The sequence below is a fragment of the Mirounga leonina genome, unplaced genomic scaffold (assembly GCF_011800145.1).
Source record: "Mirounga leonina isolate KUSES-001 unplaced genomic scaffold, KU_Mleo_1.0 Mir_154, whole genome shotgun sequence".
Classification (NCBI taxonomy): Eukaryota; Metazoa; Chordata; class Mammalia; order Carnivora; family Phocidae; genus Mirounga; species Mirounga leonina.
In genome coordinates, this window is record NW_023270389.1 from 65,501,156 (window position 1) to 65,517,734 (window position 16,579).

General features: G+C 57.0%; 1 protein-coding gene across 1 annotated transcript in view; it reads right to left on the minus strand.

Moving 5' to 3' along the window:
- The window catches only part of COQ8A (coenzyme Q8A), a 40,973-nt gene that overhangs the window by 16,569 nt on the left and 7,825 nt on the right, over positions 1 to 16,579 (minus strand). Inside the window, exons 2-4 of the mRNA XM_035011011.1 lie at positions 4,694 to 4,879; positions 1,466 to 1,870; positions 1,130 to 1,196 (exon numbers count right to left, since the gene is read on the minus strand). Of these exons, the coding sequence (XP_034866902.1) occupies positions 1,130 to 1,196; positions 1,466 to 1,870; positions 4,694 to 4,870 (649 nt within the window). The 5' untranslated portion in view covers positions 4,871 to 4,879. The remainder of the gene's footprint in view (positions 1 to 1,129; positions 1,197 to 1,465; positions 1,871 to 4,693; positions 4,880 to 16,579) is intronic.

The window sequence follows — 16,579 nt, forward strand, 5'->3', positions numbered from 1 at the left end:
CCGCCAGAGCTCGGATTCTCAAACTCATCCCGGGAGTGGCGTCCCAGGCAGTTACAATGTTCTGTGAGGCACTGATTGAATGCAAGCCCACAAAAGGAAATAAAGCCATAACTGTGTCCTAAAACGCAGCGGGGGTACTTTAGGCTGGACTCTGGAACAGCTAAGTAGCAGCAGATGCCAAATCTGAAGATAGCAATGATGGAACAAAAGCTTCGAGAAAGTTCCATCCAATGAACGTAGTGGGCTCTGCACATGGGGAAGCCCGGCTTCACTTGGTGTCACTCGGTGTCAGAGCCCACACATGGGTCCAGCTCCAAGGGCCAGGCTATCGGGGGCGGGGGGGTGGATAGGGCACAGAGCCAACCCCAAACGAGGAGCAGGATGTCATCTCTGGGAGAAGAGGCTGCAGAGCACAGCGTGCATGACGGCCGGTACACTGGAGGGACACTTAGAAGCCCACACGAGCCAAACGCGAGGCAAGCAGGTCACGGCTCAGACACACACAGTGACCTGCATCTTGCTCGGGAATGGAAAGGACAACGTGAGGTCATAAAAGCAGGTACAAGTGCTTCACTCCAAAATTACCTTTCAACTCAGCACAGGTGTACTGGACACAGAATTATTCAAAGCTCCAATGAAAAGGACAGAGCTCCCAACCACACAGACTTTGTGACAGCAACTCAAGGCCCCAGCACCTCGTGAGCCCTCCACTGACACCCTGCCAGCCTGTGGGGGTCCAGCCCACGAGTCCCTGCGAAGCCGGTCAGGGGCAAAAACCACTCCGGGAGCTCACCAGCCTTGTGAGGAATGTCGGCTCACTGCCCGGCCCCTCCTGGCAGCAGGACTCAGCGGCAGGAGGAAAAGGCTGGTGCCACAGACACGATCCCCCAAGTGTGGCCACGCTCACCCCCGGGGGTGAGCAGAGGCAGAGCGGAATCCCGTCACTGGATCATCCCCCAGGGAGAAGGGTCAGGAGCAGCTCAGGCAGGCGCTGATGGCCTCCACGGGACACCTCAGGTCCCCACCCTCTCCCACCTCCATGCGGGCCCCACGGTGGTCCCAGCTTCACTTGGCCAGGGCTGGCGGGCCAGGACAGGCGAGGCAGCACAGGCGCACACAGCCACCTTACCTCCGAAGTTGGCCAGCCGCCCAATCCGTGTAACTGGCACCTTCCGCTCCCGAGCATGCTCGCTGAGCTAGAGGGAGCAAGGAAAGAGACCTCACGGAATCGGCAAATGGGGACAGGACCAGCCTCTGTAGGGGTTCACATGGCCCCCCACAGCCCCGCTCCACCCCCAAAAGTGGCTGCTCCACCTGGCAGCTTAGTCCACCAAAAGGGGGCCTGTGTCCCTGAAAACGCCAGACCACAGCATCCGGAGAATGTCCCCAGAGGAGGGCCTGACACCAGCACCACCAGGAGCGGCAGCCAACCCAGCCCCACTCCACCAGGCCCTCCAGGACGCACCATCTGCTTGTGGGGCTTGCTCTCGGGGCGAGCCTTGGCCTGCCGGGCCTTCTCAATGTCCTCCGTGGTGAGGCCCCCCACGGGGGGCTGGTCCTGGTGGAAGAACCTTCGTGGAAGGCTCATGGTAGAAAGTGGGTGTCTGGGGTCTCCAAAGAGCCTCCCGGTGACGGTGCCCAGAGGGGAGGTGGCCTGGCCTGAGAGCCCAGCTTCCCTAAAGGGTCCACTGGTCACGTAGGCAGGAGCCGGGCCCTCATTGCCAGTGTGATCCCAGGATGGAGGGGGTGACCAGTCAGGGAAGGAGGCTGCAGAGAAATCTGTGCGAGCCCCCACAGTCTGAGGCCCAGAGAACTCTGCTTCCGGGTCTTCGAAGTTCTCGGCATAAGGCTCCTCGCGCTTTTCCTGACCCTGTGGGGAGCAAAAGCCAGCATGAGCAGAGCAAAAGGCCCGCCTGGGCCTCCTCCCTGTGTCCACCCCCACCCCCTGCACAGGGAGCCACACGTTCCACCAGGAAGGCGGCCCTCAGCCAGATCTGCAGGGGAGCACCTTCCCAGCCCGAAGCCAGGAGACCCAGGTTCGGCCCTGCTCCTGAGAGGCCCCACTCTGTGGTTCCAGGGAAGCCGGACAATCACAGAGCACCTGCTGGAAGCCTCGCCAGGCCCGGGGGAGTGACCGCCACACTACAGGCAGCAAGTTCCTCATCTGTAAATCAGGACTTTGGGGAGTGAGCCAGGCCAGCAGACAGCTCGGAGAAGTAAAAGGCCAACCAGACCAGCGAGGGCCACTTGCCGACAGGACTGACCCGCCACACCAGGCCAGCACCTCACCTCTGGCCCTTCCTCTAAGAGGCTCTCATGAGGGCTGGCCTGCCGTCCCTGGGAGCTGGGGGTACAGGGACAGGCCAGGAGGGAAGTGCCACGCTTTCTCTGTAATGGTCACACAGACCCCAACTGCAGGCCCAGGTTCCTGCTGCATTCAAACCCTGAGTGACCTTGAGCCAGTTCCTGCCCCCTCTCTGCCACCTCATCTGGAAATAGAGCTGTGTGGGCCGCAGACAGGCCGGGGGAATGGCGCTGCTCCTGAGGCCGCAGGGGTGGGCTCGGGGCACACACGCGGCGCCTGCGGGCGCTGCAAACCAGCAGCAGCCCCACAGCTTCCTCACCGCGGCTTGGGGTCCAAGGAGGGACTTGCCCTCCAGGGGAAAAAAGAGACTGGCCGTCACTGTCATTTCATCAAGGGGACACTGAGGCTGGGAGAACTGGTAAAAGCCTGGCAGAGCCTGGACCGCTGGCCCTGCTGAACCTCGGCTCCATGCACAAGCGACCCGCACTTGAATTTGGCAAGCACATGTCAGGTGCCGGGGACGTGTTGTGTGCCGGGGACGTGCCAGAACCAGGGAAGCCGGGAGGGCTCATGGGAGGGCCCATGGGAGCCCCGTGGGGCCTCCTGCTGCCCCAGAACTCGTAGCCACGGCCCCCTGGCCCTGCGTGACCTGAGGGACCCCAAGCTCAGTGAGCAAGTGAACGAAGCCCTTGAAGGTGTGGAGGGAGAGACATTTCTGGATTATGTGGCCTCCGTCCCCTCGGAGAGGAGGAGGCCCCAATGATCTAAGTTTTAGGGAAAGAACAGGAGCACACGAAGGCCCCTCACCCTGCTCAGTGCCTCCTTCGTGGTGGGACCCACACTCCCTCCTCCCTCCGAGGACCCTGCTGGAGATGCCCTGGCCTGTCCCCCCACTCGCCTCTCAGAAGGTTCCCCAGGCCTGGCACACTCTCACTTGCCGGTGTTTCACAGACAAGACACCCACCAGGAAGGGGATAGCTCCGAACCAGGAAGGCACCTGGGAATCACTCAGAAGTCAAGGACCAGTCTCCCCATCTAAGAAGGGGTGATGCCCAGGACAGCAGCCAGGCTGGGGGCGGCATCATGGGGTTGAGACTTCTACAAGTTAAAGGCATTTCCATAGAGTGACAGAGAGGTGGTGTCACCACCAGACCCTTAGGGAACAGAAGGGGAGGGGTTGGGAATCCTAAAACCTGACCAGAGGCCTGGAGGCGGTGACAGCCTCCTAGCAGGGCACCATCTGCATCTTGTGCCCGTGCCCCCTTCCCACCCTCTCGGGCTCCCAGGAACGGGGCAGGTGGCTCGCACGGTGACACCCAGGTGGGACGGTGCTCTGCCCTCCACTGTGGCAAACCCTGTTGACAGCTGCCTCTCCGCACGCACGCGTGCTTTGGACCCTCCCACTGGGCCAGGGGCTTGGAACAGGGCAGGAGGGCAAGGGAGGCAGGTGGTGAAGCTGCGCCAGCGCTCCCCGGAAAGGAGCCGAGCCCCCGAGTCCACGCCCGGAGCCCCGCGTAAATGAAGCTGGGAGTGCGACCCTGGCTCGGCTGGCACGTCAGTAAGGACCCTGGGCACACAGGCTCCAGAACAGCTTGACACCGCGGCGTAACGCCCAGGGACACACGCACGCTCAGCCTACACACAGGGTACCTTCTGCCACGTTTGTACCAAAACCGACCCGACAAGAAAGATAAATCAGATAAACAGTGGAGAAGGTGCTCAGGCTCTTAAAGAAACTGTTTCAGGGAAGGAAACACAGGCTTCCGGCAGCTGCCTCCCTAAGAACAAAGGTGGATGCTGCTTTGTTTTTTAATTTCTGAAATTAAAAAGGCCTCTGTTGACGATGGACTCTGAAAAACAAACTGAGGGTTCTAGAGGGGAGGGGGGTGGGAGGATGGGTTAGCCTGGTGGTGGGTATTGAGGAGGGCACATTCTGCATGGAGCACTGGGTGTTATGCACAAACAATGAGTCATGGAACACTTCATCTAAAACTAATGATGTAATGTATGGGGATTAACATAAGAATTAAAAAAAAGGCCTCTGTTGAGCACATTCAGTAGAGGCCCAGGAACAGAGGGCCAGGTGGGGGGTGGGGAGCAGGATGGGACTGGGCCAGCAGAGTGTGGCCTGTGCCCCAGGGCCAGTGAACTGGGGCCTGGGCCACTGGTTCCCGGGGGCTGTCCCAGCTTCGTGAGGCTTCCTGAGCGACAACTTGAGTCAGAGGGCTACAGCCCCACGCCGGGACCCCACCACACCCAGAAGGACAGCAGGTCCCCTGAGCCAACCCCCAGGCTGCGTCCTGATTTGCCCCCCACCCCCACCCCCCCGGCCTCGATGAGAGCTCCAGGCCAGCCCCTCCTGACGCCCCCTCCCGATGGCCTCCTTACCTGCACCTTCCCCAAGACCAAGCCCATCTGCTCTGCAGCTGTGGACTGCAGGGCCCTGGCCACCACGAGGAGCTCCCCACCGAGGCCCAGGCGTTGCAGGTGGGTCTCCACGGCCACCTGGGTCAGCTTGGCAAGGCCTCTGACCAGCATGATGGTGTCCCCCAGCATGGCAGCCATCCTGGAGGGCTGCAAGAGAACAGGCCAGTCAGGGGGTGCTCTACACTCACACAGAGCAGCTCCACCCCGAGGTCTGGGTAGAGGCATTGGGAGGTCTGGTTCTTCCACCAGACCCCCTCTGATACAGGCTGACTGAGAGACAGGACAGCGAGGGAGGGCCAGGGCTCAAGGTCGGCCCTGGGTGGCCCCCCACCCTGTCCTGCCCAGGCATGGAGCAGAACCAAAGGCTCTGTGGAGCCAGGGCTGGGGGCCTCACAGCCACCTCGTGAGACACCGAGGTGTGGAGGGGTGAAGTGAGTAGCCCAAGTGGCAGAAGGGGGACGCGAAGCCAGATGCCCTGATTTTAGTCCAGTGCTCTTTTCCCTGGACCCAAACTTGGTTGGGGAGGGAGCGTCCGCTCCAGAAGCGCCTCCCTCTAGGGCCCAGGGCGCCCCAACCCAACGACCCCAGCCCCTTAGAGGCTGCCCGTCCCCACCCAGCTGCCCCTGCTCTGCCTGGGAGGGCCTCTGACAGACACCCACAGGCCCAGGGATGTGCAGAGGCCCCACCCCACCCTCAGGCTCCACGAGTTCCCAAGCCGTGTGGTTTGCAAACCGCAGTCCAGTGCCATCCATCTGGGAAGTCCCAACCGGCACGAAAACCAAGAGGAGCAGGATGCGGGACAGCCAGGGAAGCATCAGAGCACACTGTGGGTGGGACTCTCTCCTGATACTTGTTTTCCCTGTGTGCACCTGTACTTTTCCCTCCACTCGGTCACAGTGTAAAATGTGTTTCTTCATGTCGGTCAGGGCCATAGAGGCAGAAAGCACTGTACCCAGCACTGCCTCCCAGGGGAGCATGTGCGGCCAGTCCCCCAAGTATCTCCTACAGCCTACATGGGACTGCATGCTGGGAGGGGCAGGATAGGGTCCCAGGGACATGCTGGGGCTGAAGAAAACCCACAGAAAGAAAGGGAGCAGCAGGGGCCCCAGAGAAGCAGCCAGGGAGCACTCTGGCCAAGGCAGGGAGGAACTGGGACCCACTATGAGGAGGGGCGAGGCTGTGGGGGGAAGCCCGGGAAGGCCAGGTACACCCTGGATGCAGGGCCTGGGCCAGCAGCAGGGAGGCTGCGGGCACACAGATGCCTGCAGACTCCGAATTCTCCTCATACGAGGGAAGGGAGGCGCCAACTCTGAAGACCTCAACCACAGCTCCAGGGGCTTCTGAAGACGGCTGGCTCCCTCCCACCTACCCGACACAGGGGAGTAGCCCGGGTCGGCCCAGGAGTCCTGCAGGGACCCTGAGCTAGGGAACAGTGTAGCTACTCATATTTACAAGGAGAACGAAGGCACAGGAGCCTGGAGAGCAGAGAGGACCCGTGGTCACAGGCCCTCACCGTCACAGTCACAGGTGCCACCAGACCCCAGGCGCTCTCCACTCTCCAACTTGGTGACACGGGTCTCATTGCTCCTACTTCACAAAGGAGAAAACCAAAGCCACAGCGGTTAACGATCCTGAATGGTGTACTGAATGGTGGCCCTGGGGTGAGATCCCGGCCCTCCCCTGCTCTGTGCCCACCACACCACACTGCCTCCCCGAACACTTGGCCCACTGGCTTCAAGGCACACCCACAGGGACAGGGCCCCGCTCAGGCACAAATGCGCTGCCTACACCCTCATCAAAGCCAAGGTTTCTGGAAGGTGACCATACCCTTGAAAGAGACGAAGGGGAGGGGCTAGCCGGGCCCATCACCTGCTGCCATTTCACACCATGGGCTCTGACCTGGGATCCTGGACTTTATGGCAATAAACAAGGGTGAGCCCCACAGACCCAATGGCTAGGACTCGGGAGACAGCCCATAACCAGAGCTCACACAGGGCTGCTGCCGGCGCTCAAACTGCCCAGCCCCCTGGCCCCACCCCCAACACGTAGACATGCTGGACGCAGCACCCCTGCTGGTCAGCCCGCAGACACCAGGGAGAGAGGTTTCTGAAGGACATGTTAGGGACATACAAGGGTGGATGGAGACCAGGCCCCCGCCACACCTGTTCAAAAGGACCCTTGCTGGTGGCCCCAGGGTATCCCCCATATCCCACTGTCCCCAGGTCCCCCAAATTAGGCCTTCTGCTTACTCACCTCTCAGTCCAATCCAGCTAACCAAGGCAGGAGCCTCCCACAGGCCGCAGGCTCTGATAATTCCCAAGCCTCAGCTTGTCTGCTAATGGATACCCTCCTGAGACCTATTTAATTCAGACTTTGTTTCCAGGCTGAAAATTAATTCTCCCTGGATTTCTCACCCAAGTTATAAGCATGAACGAAAGCGTCACTAGAGCAGAGCTGAGAAGTGATATGGGGCCAGTCGGTCTGCCCTGCCGGCGCTGGCCCACCACACCGATCCATGGCGCTCAAACTGGAAAGCCAACTTCCAGTCTTGCGCGCTGCAGACGCAGTCCTGGGACCCACTGGAGTCCAGTCCTCACTCCCCAGCTCCTGAGCGTGGCAGCATTGATCACCGCCCCCAGACAGGACGGATTACACTCACTTCACAAGGACACTTTAGAAAAAATTCCTGAGAGGGGCGCCTGGCTGGCTCAGTCGTTAACTGTCTGCCTTCGGCTCAGGTCGTGATTCCAGGGTCCCGGGATCGAGCCCCGCATCAGGCTCCCTGCTCGGCGGGAAGCCTGCTTCTCCCTCTCACACTCCCCCTGCTTGTGCTCCCGCTCTCGCTGTCTCTGTCAAAATAAATAAATAAAATCTTAAAAAAAAAATTTCCTGAGAAAAAAATGCTAAATTGGCCAAAGTTTTTTTTAATTCCTGCATTTGGGAGATACGAGTAACTATGGTCTCTTCCAATATATTCCTGATTCATTTAGTTGATGTATACTACTTTCAAAGTGGCAACTGGGTAAGTCATCTAAAACCAGTACACACTGAAAACTAGCTATGGGGCATCTGGGTGGCTCAGTTAAGCGTGCAACTCTTGGTTTCAGCTCAGGTCATGATCTCAGGGTCCTGGGACTGAGTGAGCCTCATGTCGGGATCCACACTCAGCAGGGAGTCTGCTTGGGATTCTCTCTCTGCCCCCGACCCTCGCCCCCCCCAAATAAATAACTAAATCTTTATAAAAACTAACTAGTTATGCCTTTCATGTGACCAGCTGCGTCCTCGTCCCCAGCAAAGTCACGATGGGCACGAGTCTGACCCCAGCCAGCAGGCACCCGGGAGGGGAAGAGGGGGACTCCAGCCAGCTACTCTGCCAGGCAGGCCCCATCCAAGTGGAAATAACATCACAGAGATCCCACCTTCCTGCTCGCTGTGAGGCAAAACCTGCTTTCCTCAAATCAACAGATGCTACGAATCAACACTCAGTCATTTGTGAGCAGATTCACACGTGGATACCCAGGCCTGCCCCACTTTGACGCTGCTCCACTCAGTGCAAAGTCAGCCGTTCACACCTAATCAACACCAGGTACTTTTTTTTTTTTTTTTTGCAAAGGTGTGTCTACCCTCAAGGGGCATCAGGAAGAGGAAGGACAGACAGAAGGCACTACCTTTCCAAAACTTTTCTCCCCTTTGGTTTTCAAAAAGTGGGTCTCACGGATCTGAGGCACCAGAATCCCAACGGAACTCAGAATTCAGCTACCCTGAAATTTGCGGCAAACCCCCTGCAGGAGTGCACTAGAACCAGGCACACAGCTATAGGAGGAGGCGTTTCATCAAGATCTTAAATAAATAAAGCAAAAGCCCCAGGGCGCCTGGGTGGCTCAGTGGGTGAAGCGTCTGCCTCTGGCTCAGGTCATGATCCCAGGGTCCTGGGATCAAGCCCCACATTGAGCATCGCGATGGGCATGGAGCCTGCTTGGGATTCCCTCTCCCTCTGCCACCCCCACCCCACACCCCTAGTGGTTCTCTCTAAAATAAACTGTTTAAAAAACAAAACCTGATCTGCACCAGGATTCATCTATAAGTATCTACAAGTATTCGACCCCTCTCCCCACTGCACCCCCTCCCACTGGCCGCTGAGCAGGTTTTCGGACCCCGCCCAAAAGGAGCAGAGCAACTGAGCGCCCGGCTCTCTGCCTACTTGGTAGGTGAGCCCTGAGCCCCAGAAGGCCCTGGTGCCACCACTCTCCCCTGAGAAGGGGACAGCCAAAAGTGCTGGGTGAACAAAGAGATGTGAGTGGGGGCAGCACTCCCGTTGGGAGTGCCTACTAGGGACTAGCACCAAAACAAAAAGGCATTCAGAGATGCATCACTTGTTCGGAAGGTCTCCTCCCGGTGCTCTAGGCTAGTCCCTGCAGGCCCCTGGGCACCCACAGCTGTGGTGCCATGCAGACACTTCTATACTGGATCAGACACCAGGGAGAGAGCCAGAGGCCAACGGGGGCTGACACACGAGGGTCAGGTGCAGAGGAGGCTGCGGACCCCCAGAAAAGAGTCCTAGGAGCAGGGACATGGGGTCCAGCTCTACCAGGGCTGCAGTCTATGCGACTAAGTGCATCACTCTCCAGTTCATCCCACTCCAGTAGGAGAGGGCTTTGGGTGGCTCCCCTTTTCTGGTCCTAACATGCTAAACCTCTATAAAGGATGTAAATAAAGAGCTTATCGAGAGAGAGAGAGAGAGAGAAAGAGAGAGAGAGAGAGAGAACAGGAATCGACCCAGCTTAGCACTCCCAGGTACAGAGGCTGGAAAACAGTCCCCAAGCTCCGAGAATGCTCCTACTGACTCCTCACTCTCTGACCTTCCCCGGGCTTTCAGGACATGAGCTCACCATCTGTCACTCGTCTCTCCGCTCCGGGGGACAGCAAGCCAGGGTTGGATCCCCTTCATGGCTCTAAATCGTGGAGTGACCAAGCAGCCCCGTCTGACCAAAGCCGGGTAGCTCTATTTCCTGAGCAGCCCCAAAGCCTCAGGATGGCTGGGCGAAGGACCCCAAAGGAAGCTGCACAGAAAGCTCTTTGGCTTGGGGAGTGTGTGAAGTTTCATCCAGCCATTTGCCCCACACGTCACCCCCAAGTCCCACTGGCATCAAATGGCCCTCACCACCCCCACGCTTCCCTCCCGGGCTCCCCATCCTGAGGAATGGGGCCACCACCCACTTCTCTCAAACCCGTCCTCACCTCCGCTGACTCCCTGGCCACTCCTAGCAGGATGACTTCCCCAGGCCCTAGCTAGCCTGCCTGCCCCTAGTCCCTGGCCCCCACTCCCAAACCACTCCGAGCTTCCTGAGCTCTCTGAGGTTCCTAAGGGGCTGAAAGGACTCTAGTGACCTGGCCTCCCTGCACCCCAGTTCCTCTCCTTGTTCCCTCCACTCACTGTGTCCCAGTCAGGCCAGCCCAGCTCTCCCACCAGCCTCAGCAGAGGATCACACTTTCTTCCCCCACCCCCCAGCTCCTGGCCCAAACACCACCTCTTCTGGGACACCCTCCTCCAACATGTCCCACCCCAAAAACCCACGCACGCACTTCCCACCACCGCCCCCCAGCCTGTCCTTCCCCCCGTGTAGCAGTGCCTGCTGTAAATCTGCCTGAGTCACTGTCTCCTCCCCCAAGGGGCTGTCAGCCAGAGCAGGGCAAGGACCACACCTGTCTTCCCCCTCTCCGTGTTTCCAATGCCAAGCTTCATGCTCAACACACAGCAGGCGGGTCATAAATACTCAGGAAACAGAATGAACTCAGCTGCTCCCTTGAAGGCTTGAGAAAGCTGGGACGGGCTCACACCTGCTTACAGCTTTAATCTAGATTCGGAATCAGAGGCCCCTGGGAGGCCTGGTAGGAGGCAGGGTGCCCATGCTTTAGTGGGCAGCAGAGTCCCCCAGGAGGTTTGTGGAAGCCCAGACTGCTGGGCCCGCCTTCAGGCTCTGGGTCTGTAGGTCTGGGGTGGGCCTGGAAACCCGCCCGACTCACACATTCCCAGGTGCTGCCGCTGCTCACGCTGGAACCCCACCTCGAGATCCCCTGTTCTGGAGGACGAGGGGGAAAGGGAGCAGAGTGCTGCGCTTCCCCAAAGCCTGGATGGGCCCATCAGTGGAAACCCTCCACCTGCCCTTTCTTTTCCTGTTACTGCCTCAAGAAGCTAGAAAAGAAATGAATGAGCTTAAAGACAAGGAGCCACAGGACCACCACAGGCCCTCAGGACTGTCACTTCCCACAGGGCTGTTAAATGTCCTTTTCCGGAGGCCCCAGGGTGGGGGTGCCTGTGACCTTCTGCCCCCCTCCCAGCTAAGAATAAGCTTTACTTTGGGCTGGAACATTCTCAATTTCCAGCCTGCATGGGCCCTGAAAAGTTCCTTTACGGTGCTTAAAATTTTTCTTCTTTCCTTCTACTCTAAGTAAAAGGAAACACCAGAGGTGTAAGTCAGAGAGACTCAAACCTCGGGACCCAAATCCATGAACTTCTGTGGCTGTGCCCTTCGCCTTGGCCTTCCAAATCATGCCCAGGGGCCAGCACTGGACTCTCGCAGGGGCTCCAGGCCTCGGGCCGGTGAGGGCCCCCCAGCGTCTTGCCAGCGGCTTCAGAAACAGCCTCATGTGCTGGCAACTGAATACACAAGGAAGGACCAGGAAGAGACAGAGACAAACAGCCCCTGTCATCCGATACCAGCAGCCGGGCCTGGAGAGTCACCTTCCCGTCCATTAGGGCTCTGCAGTCCCCACAGCTGCCAGTCACCCCCAGAACCCCCCAGACTGCACGTCGACCAGGAAGTCCCCTTTGCCAGCAGAGTCCTGCATGGTGAGGAAAGGAGCCAGCCTCAGGGCCTCGGGGCATCTTGCAGGCTGAGGATGTCCTGTTCCCTCGGAAGCTGCTTCCAGACCTGAGGGCTCTTTCTCGGAGCTGGTGAGAAGCGCACACTCGTGCGCTAACACACACAAGGGCTTGCTGGGCAGCAGACACTCGGACACTCTCCTCCAGTGAGTCTCACCGCGTCCCCAGATGTCTCCAAGCTGCAGGGCACTAACCACAGCTGCTGTTACTTCCTGAGACTTTATTGTCTGCCAAGGCTGTGAGCTAAGTGTTCCCCCAATTATTCTTATAAGCTAGGTGCTGTTACTATGTCCATGTTTGAAATGAAGGTACTAAGGCACAGAGAGGTTCCATAACTTGGCCAAAGTCACACAGCTTGTAAGAACTGGAGCCAGGAAGGACTTGAGTCTATCAGCTCAGGAGCCAGACAGGTAAGAGGAGAAAACAAGCTGAAGACTGTTCGGGTACCTTAGACGGTAAGCCTCCACTCCCCGCCTGCTGGGAGATTAAGACAGTCTTAGGCTTCCCAGAGTGTTGCCCCCAGATGGGCACCAGGCTGGGGGATGGGTGGCTCACAGAAGCAGGAGAAGCTCCCCCCGCCCCAAGGATGCCCAGGGCTCCGGAGCACGGGGGGAGGGGGGCAGGAGGTGCTTAAAAAAAAAAAAAAAAGATGATGGGATTATCAAGAGGGGCATAGGGGATCCTGAGCGGCCCCTCCTCCTTCTGGTGAGCAAACGGGACTGACTACAAACGGGCCTTTTAAATGCCCACCTGCTGGGCGCCTGGGTGGCTCAGTTGGTTAAGCGACTGCCTTCGGCTCAGGTCATGATCCTGGAGTCCCTGGATCGAGTCCCGCATCCGGCTCCCTGCTCGGCAGGGAGTTGCTTCTCCCTCTGACCCTCCCCCCTCTCATGTGCTCTCTGTCTCTCTCATTCTGTCTCAAATAAATAAATAAAATCTTTAAAAAATAAATAAATAAATAAATGCCCACCTGCCAAGCATGGGGTCCTGACAACAATTTCATTTTCTGACTAAAAACTCCCCAGGGACGCCTGGGTGGCCCGGGTCATGATCCCAGGGTCCTGGGATCAAGTCCCACATGGGGCTCTTTGCTCAGCAGGGAGCCTGCTTCTCCCTGTCTCTCCCTCTGCTTGTGCTCTCTGTCAAATAAATAAAATTCTTTCAAAAAAATAAATAAAAAAAACTCCCCAAAGTTTTCTGCTTAAAACCTAAAAACAGTGCTTATCTCATCAAGATGCTCCGGAGCCAGGCACCCCGGGTTCAAATCCTGACTCTGCTGCTGAACTAAAGTCACCGAAGTGTCTCTTTGTGCCTCAGTTTCCCCACAGGAGTGGGTCAGGTAATCCATACAGTAGCACTCAGGGCCCCGAGGGACTAGCACACAGTAAGCGTTCATCACTGTGAGCAGAGACGCTCTGGAAGGAGGTTCAGCCTCAGGGAGACTAGAGGGTTCACGAATTACATGGTGTAGACAATCCCACTTATTTATATCCGAGTGCTCAGGCTGGGTACAGTACCACGTCGGACTCAGGGAGGGCAGTCTCGCCCTCTCCCGGGGACCATGTGGTTTGTTGATGCTGTGGTGCCAGGGGGCCCGCTTGGAGGCTAGAAAGAAACATCCGCTGGTGATCCTTACCACAGCCAATGCCACTCCCAGAGGAGAAAACAGGAAGCCTTCACTGGAATTTTATGGGAGGAACGGGCAGTTCGGGGAGGGGGGAGGGGGTCTCTGATCCCCATGATGACCTCTCTGCAGGCCATGGCACACTCTACCACCAGAATAATCTTCCCCAATCCACTTCATCATGCTAACCCCCTGCTAAATGGCTCTTAGCTGTCTAAAGGGTCAACACGAGATGCCCAAGCTCCTGGGCCTGAGGCTGGAGGTGTCACAGTGAGGACCCGGGCCTCCCATCCAGCCTCTACTCACACCAGTGCCGAGTGAGCACCGAGTGAGCACCAAGCCACGGCAAGCAAGCCCGGCCCTGGGCTTCTGCACATCTCAACTGCACCTCACCCGACTTGCAGACAGGGGAGCCCTGTGTGCGTTGAGGCCAGCCTCACGGCCTGGGAGTCAGCTCTGCCCTGACCAGCCGGCCACTGCAGGCCTGCTCCTGAACAACCCTATAACCTGATTCTCACCTGGAGATCACGGCATAAACTGTTAGGACGTCCAATCTAAGAAGGAGAGGCGAAGTACCTGAAATGTACGGACACACCACATTTACTCGAGGACTTGAGCTGACTCTTAGCTCTCGGGGAGTCTTCCCTCGCTGCCCTCATCTTCCAGGTCAACCAGATCCTGACCTGCACGTCTCCGGCACACACACGCCTCTTCTCTCCAGCCCAACTCCAAGCCCTTGTGGGAGGCTCCCGTCTCTGACCCCCCGACTCCTTCCCCACCGACACCCAGACTGATCGTGACCACATGAACGACCAGTGTCACTGCACTGTCACCCAGGAAGGTGGACAGGACCCTGGGTGGGGACCCTGGCGCTGTGGTCGAGAAGTTTCCTTTATTTTTTTTTTTTTTTAAGATTTTATTTATTTATTTGACAGAGAGAGACACAGCGAGAGAGGGAACACAAGCAGGGGGAGCAGGAGAGGGAGAAGCAGGCTTCCCGCCGAGCAGGGAGCCCGATGCGGGGCTCGATCCCAGGACCCTGGGATCATGACCTGAGCCGAAGGCAGACGCTTAACGACTAGCCACCCAGGCGCCCCGAGAAGTTTCCTTTAAAGTGAAATCAAGTATTTAAAGGGTTGTGTTGAAATGTGGCAGGCTGGGTCATGACCTCACAGACATGTCCATGCTCTGAGCCCTGCAACAAGTGACGATGTCAGCTTCTGTGGCAGAGGGGGCTTTGCACATGGGATTCAGGCAAAGATCCTTAAGATGATGGGATTATCTGGCGCCTGGGTGTCTCAGTCGTTAAGCGTCTGCCTTCAGCTCAGGTCATGATCCCGAGGTCCTGGGATCGAGTCCTGCATCGGGCTCCCCGCTCAGCGGGAAGCCTGCTTCTCCCTCTCCCTCTGCCTGCCGCTCTGCCTACTTGTGCTCTATCTCTCTGTCAAATAAATAAAATCTTAAAAAAAAAAAAAAAGATGATGGGATTATCAAGATGGGCCCAATTCATCCCGGGGTCCATATGGGAGGAGGCGGGCAGGTCCGGGTCGGCAGGAGGTATAACAGAAGCAGAGGCTGCGGTGCAGGTGTCAGGCAGGTGAGGGCAGGACCCACAGCCCTGGGAGGCAGGCCGCCCCCTGGAGGCCAGGAAAGCGAGGGTCACTTCTGCCCTGGAGCCTCCAGAAAGGACAGGCCCTGCTGACGTCCCACCTCCGGCTCCTGACCTCTAGAACTGTCGAATAGTAAATCTGCAGTGTTTCAAGCCGCTGGGTTTGTGGTAATTTGTCAGAGCAGCCACAGGAAACGAATACAGGGGCCATTTTTTAAAAGGCAAATCGCAGGGTGCCTGGGTGGCTCAGTCAGTTAAGCGTCTGCCTTCAGCTCAGGGCCCTGGGATGGAGCCCCGCATCGGACTCCGGAGCCTGCCTCTCCCTCTGCCTGCCGCTCGCCCTGCTTATGCTCTCTCTCTCTCTCTCTCTCTCTCTTTCTCTCTGACAAATAAATAAATAAATAAAATCTTAAAAAAATAAATTAAAAGGCAAATCGCTGGGTTGGGAAGAGGGGCGGGCTGTATTCTAGAATAATTTCCAGATCATTCTTCTAACATAATTAGTTCAGGCACCCCACAAACAGCCCTGGGTGCCAACCACGTGTCAGGTGCTGTGCCTGGGGCTGGACTACCCCAGATCCAGCTCAAAACACATTCCTGTTCCTGACGACAGAGTCCCACCAGCTCTCAGGATCAACATGTCCCATGCCTTCCACGGCTCAGTTCAACATCCAAACCACTCCTGAGAGTCTGATACACAGTCTGGGTGCCACTGAGTCCACGGAAGAGCCCCCACTCTCAAAATGCTTTTCATCAGCTTTCACCCTCTTCATCTTTCAAAACACTTGCATTTCACATTTACTACTCCAGTGCAACCATATTAGTCACAAGCTGCAACCATTTACAGTCCCGTCTGTGTGCCTGTCACTTTACACGACTCCCCTGCCCTCCCACAACAGGTGCCATCCCCGTTCACTGGGGGGAGAGAGCTCAGCAAGGAGGAGAAATCTCCCAAAAGTCCCAAAGACATCAGGTGCTGGCCCTTCCACCCTGGCCTGACCGCAGGCTCCGGCCCTTTCCTTGCTGCCCAGGAGGCTGAGAGAAAAGCAGCTAAGAAATCTGCCCCCACATCAGTAAATCAACATTTTATTTTTTTTATTATGTTATGTTAATCACCATACATTACATCATTAGTTTTTTTTTAAATTTTTTTATTGTTATGTTAGTCCCCATACATTACATCATTAGTTTTAGATGTAGTGTTCCATGATTCATTGTTTGTGCGTAACACCCAGTGCTCCATGCAGAACGTGCCCTCCTCAATACCCATCACCAGGCTAACCCATCCTCCCACCCCCCTCCCCTCTAGAACCCTGTTTGTTTTTCAGAGTCCACAGTCTCTCATGGTTCGTCTCCCCCTCCAATTTCCCCCCCTTCATTCTTCCCTTCCTGCTATCTTCTTCTTTTTTTTTTTAACATATAATGTATTATTTGCTTCAGAGGTACAGATCTGTGATTCAACAGTCTTGCACACTTCACAGAGCTCACCATAGCACATACCCTCCCCAATGTCTATCACCCAGCCACCCCATCCCTCCCACCCCACCCCCCACTCCAGCAACCCTCAGTTTGTTTCCTGAGATTGAGAATTCCTCATATCAGTGAGGTCATATGATACATGTCTTTCTCTGATTGACTTATTTCGCTCAGCATAACACTCTCCAGTTCTATCCACGTCATTGCAAATGACGTGGATAGAACTGGAGAGTGTTATGCTGAGCGAAATAAGTC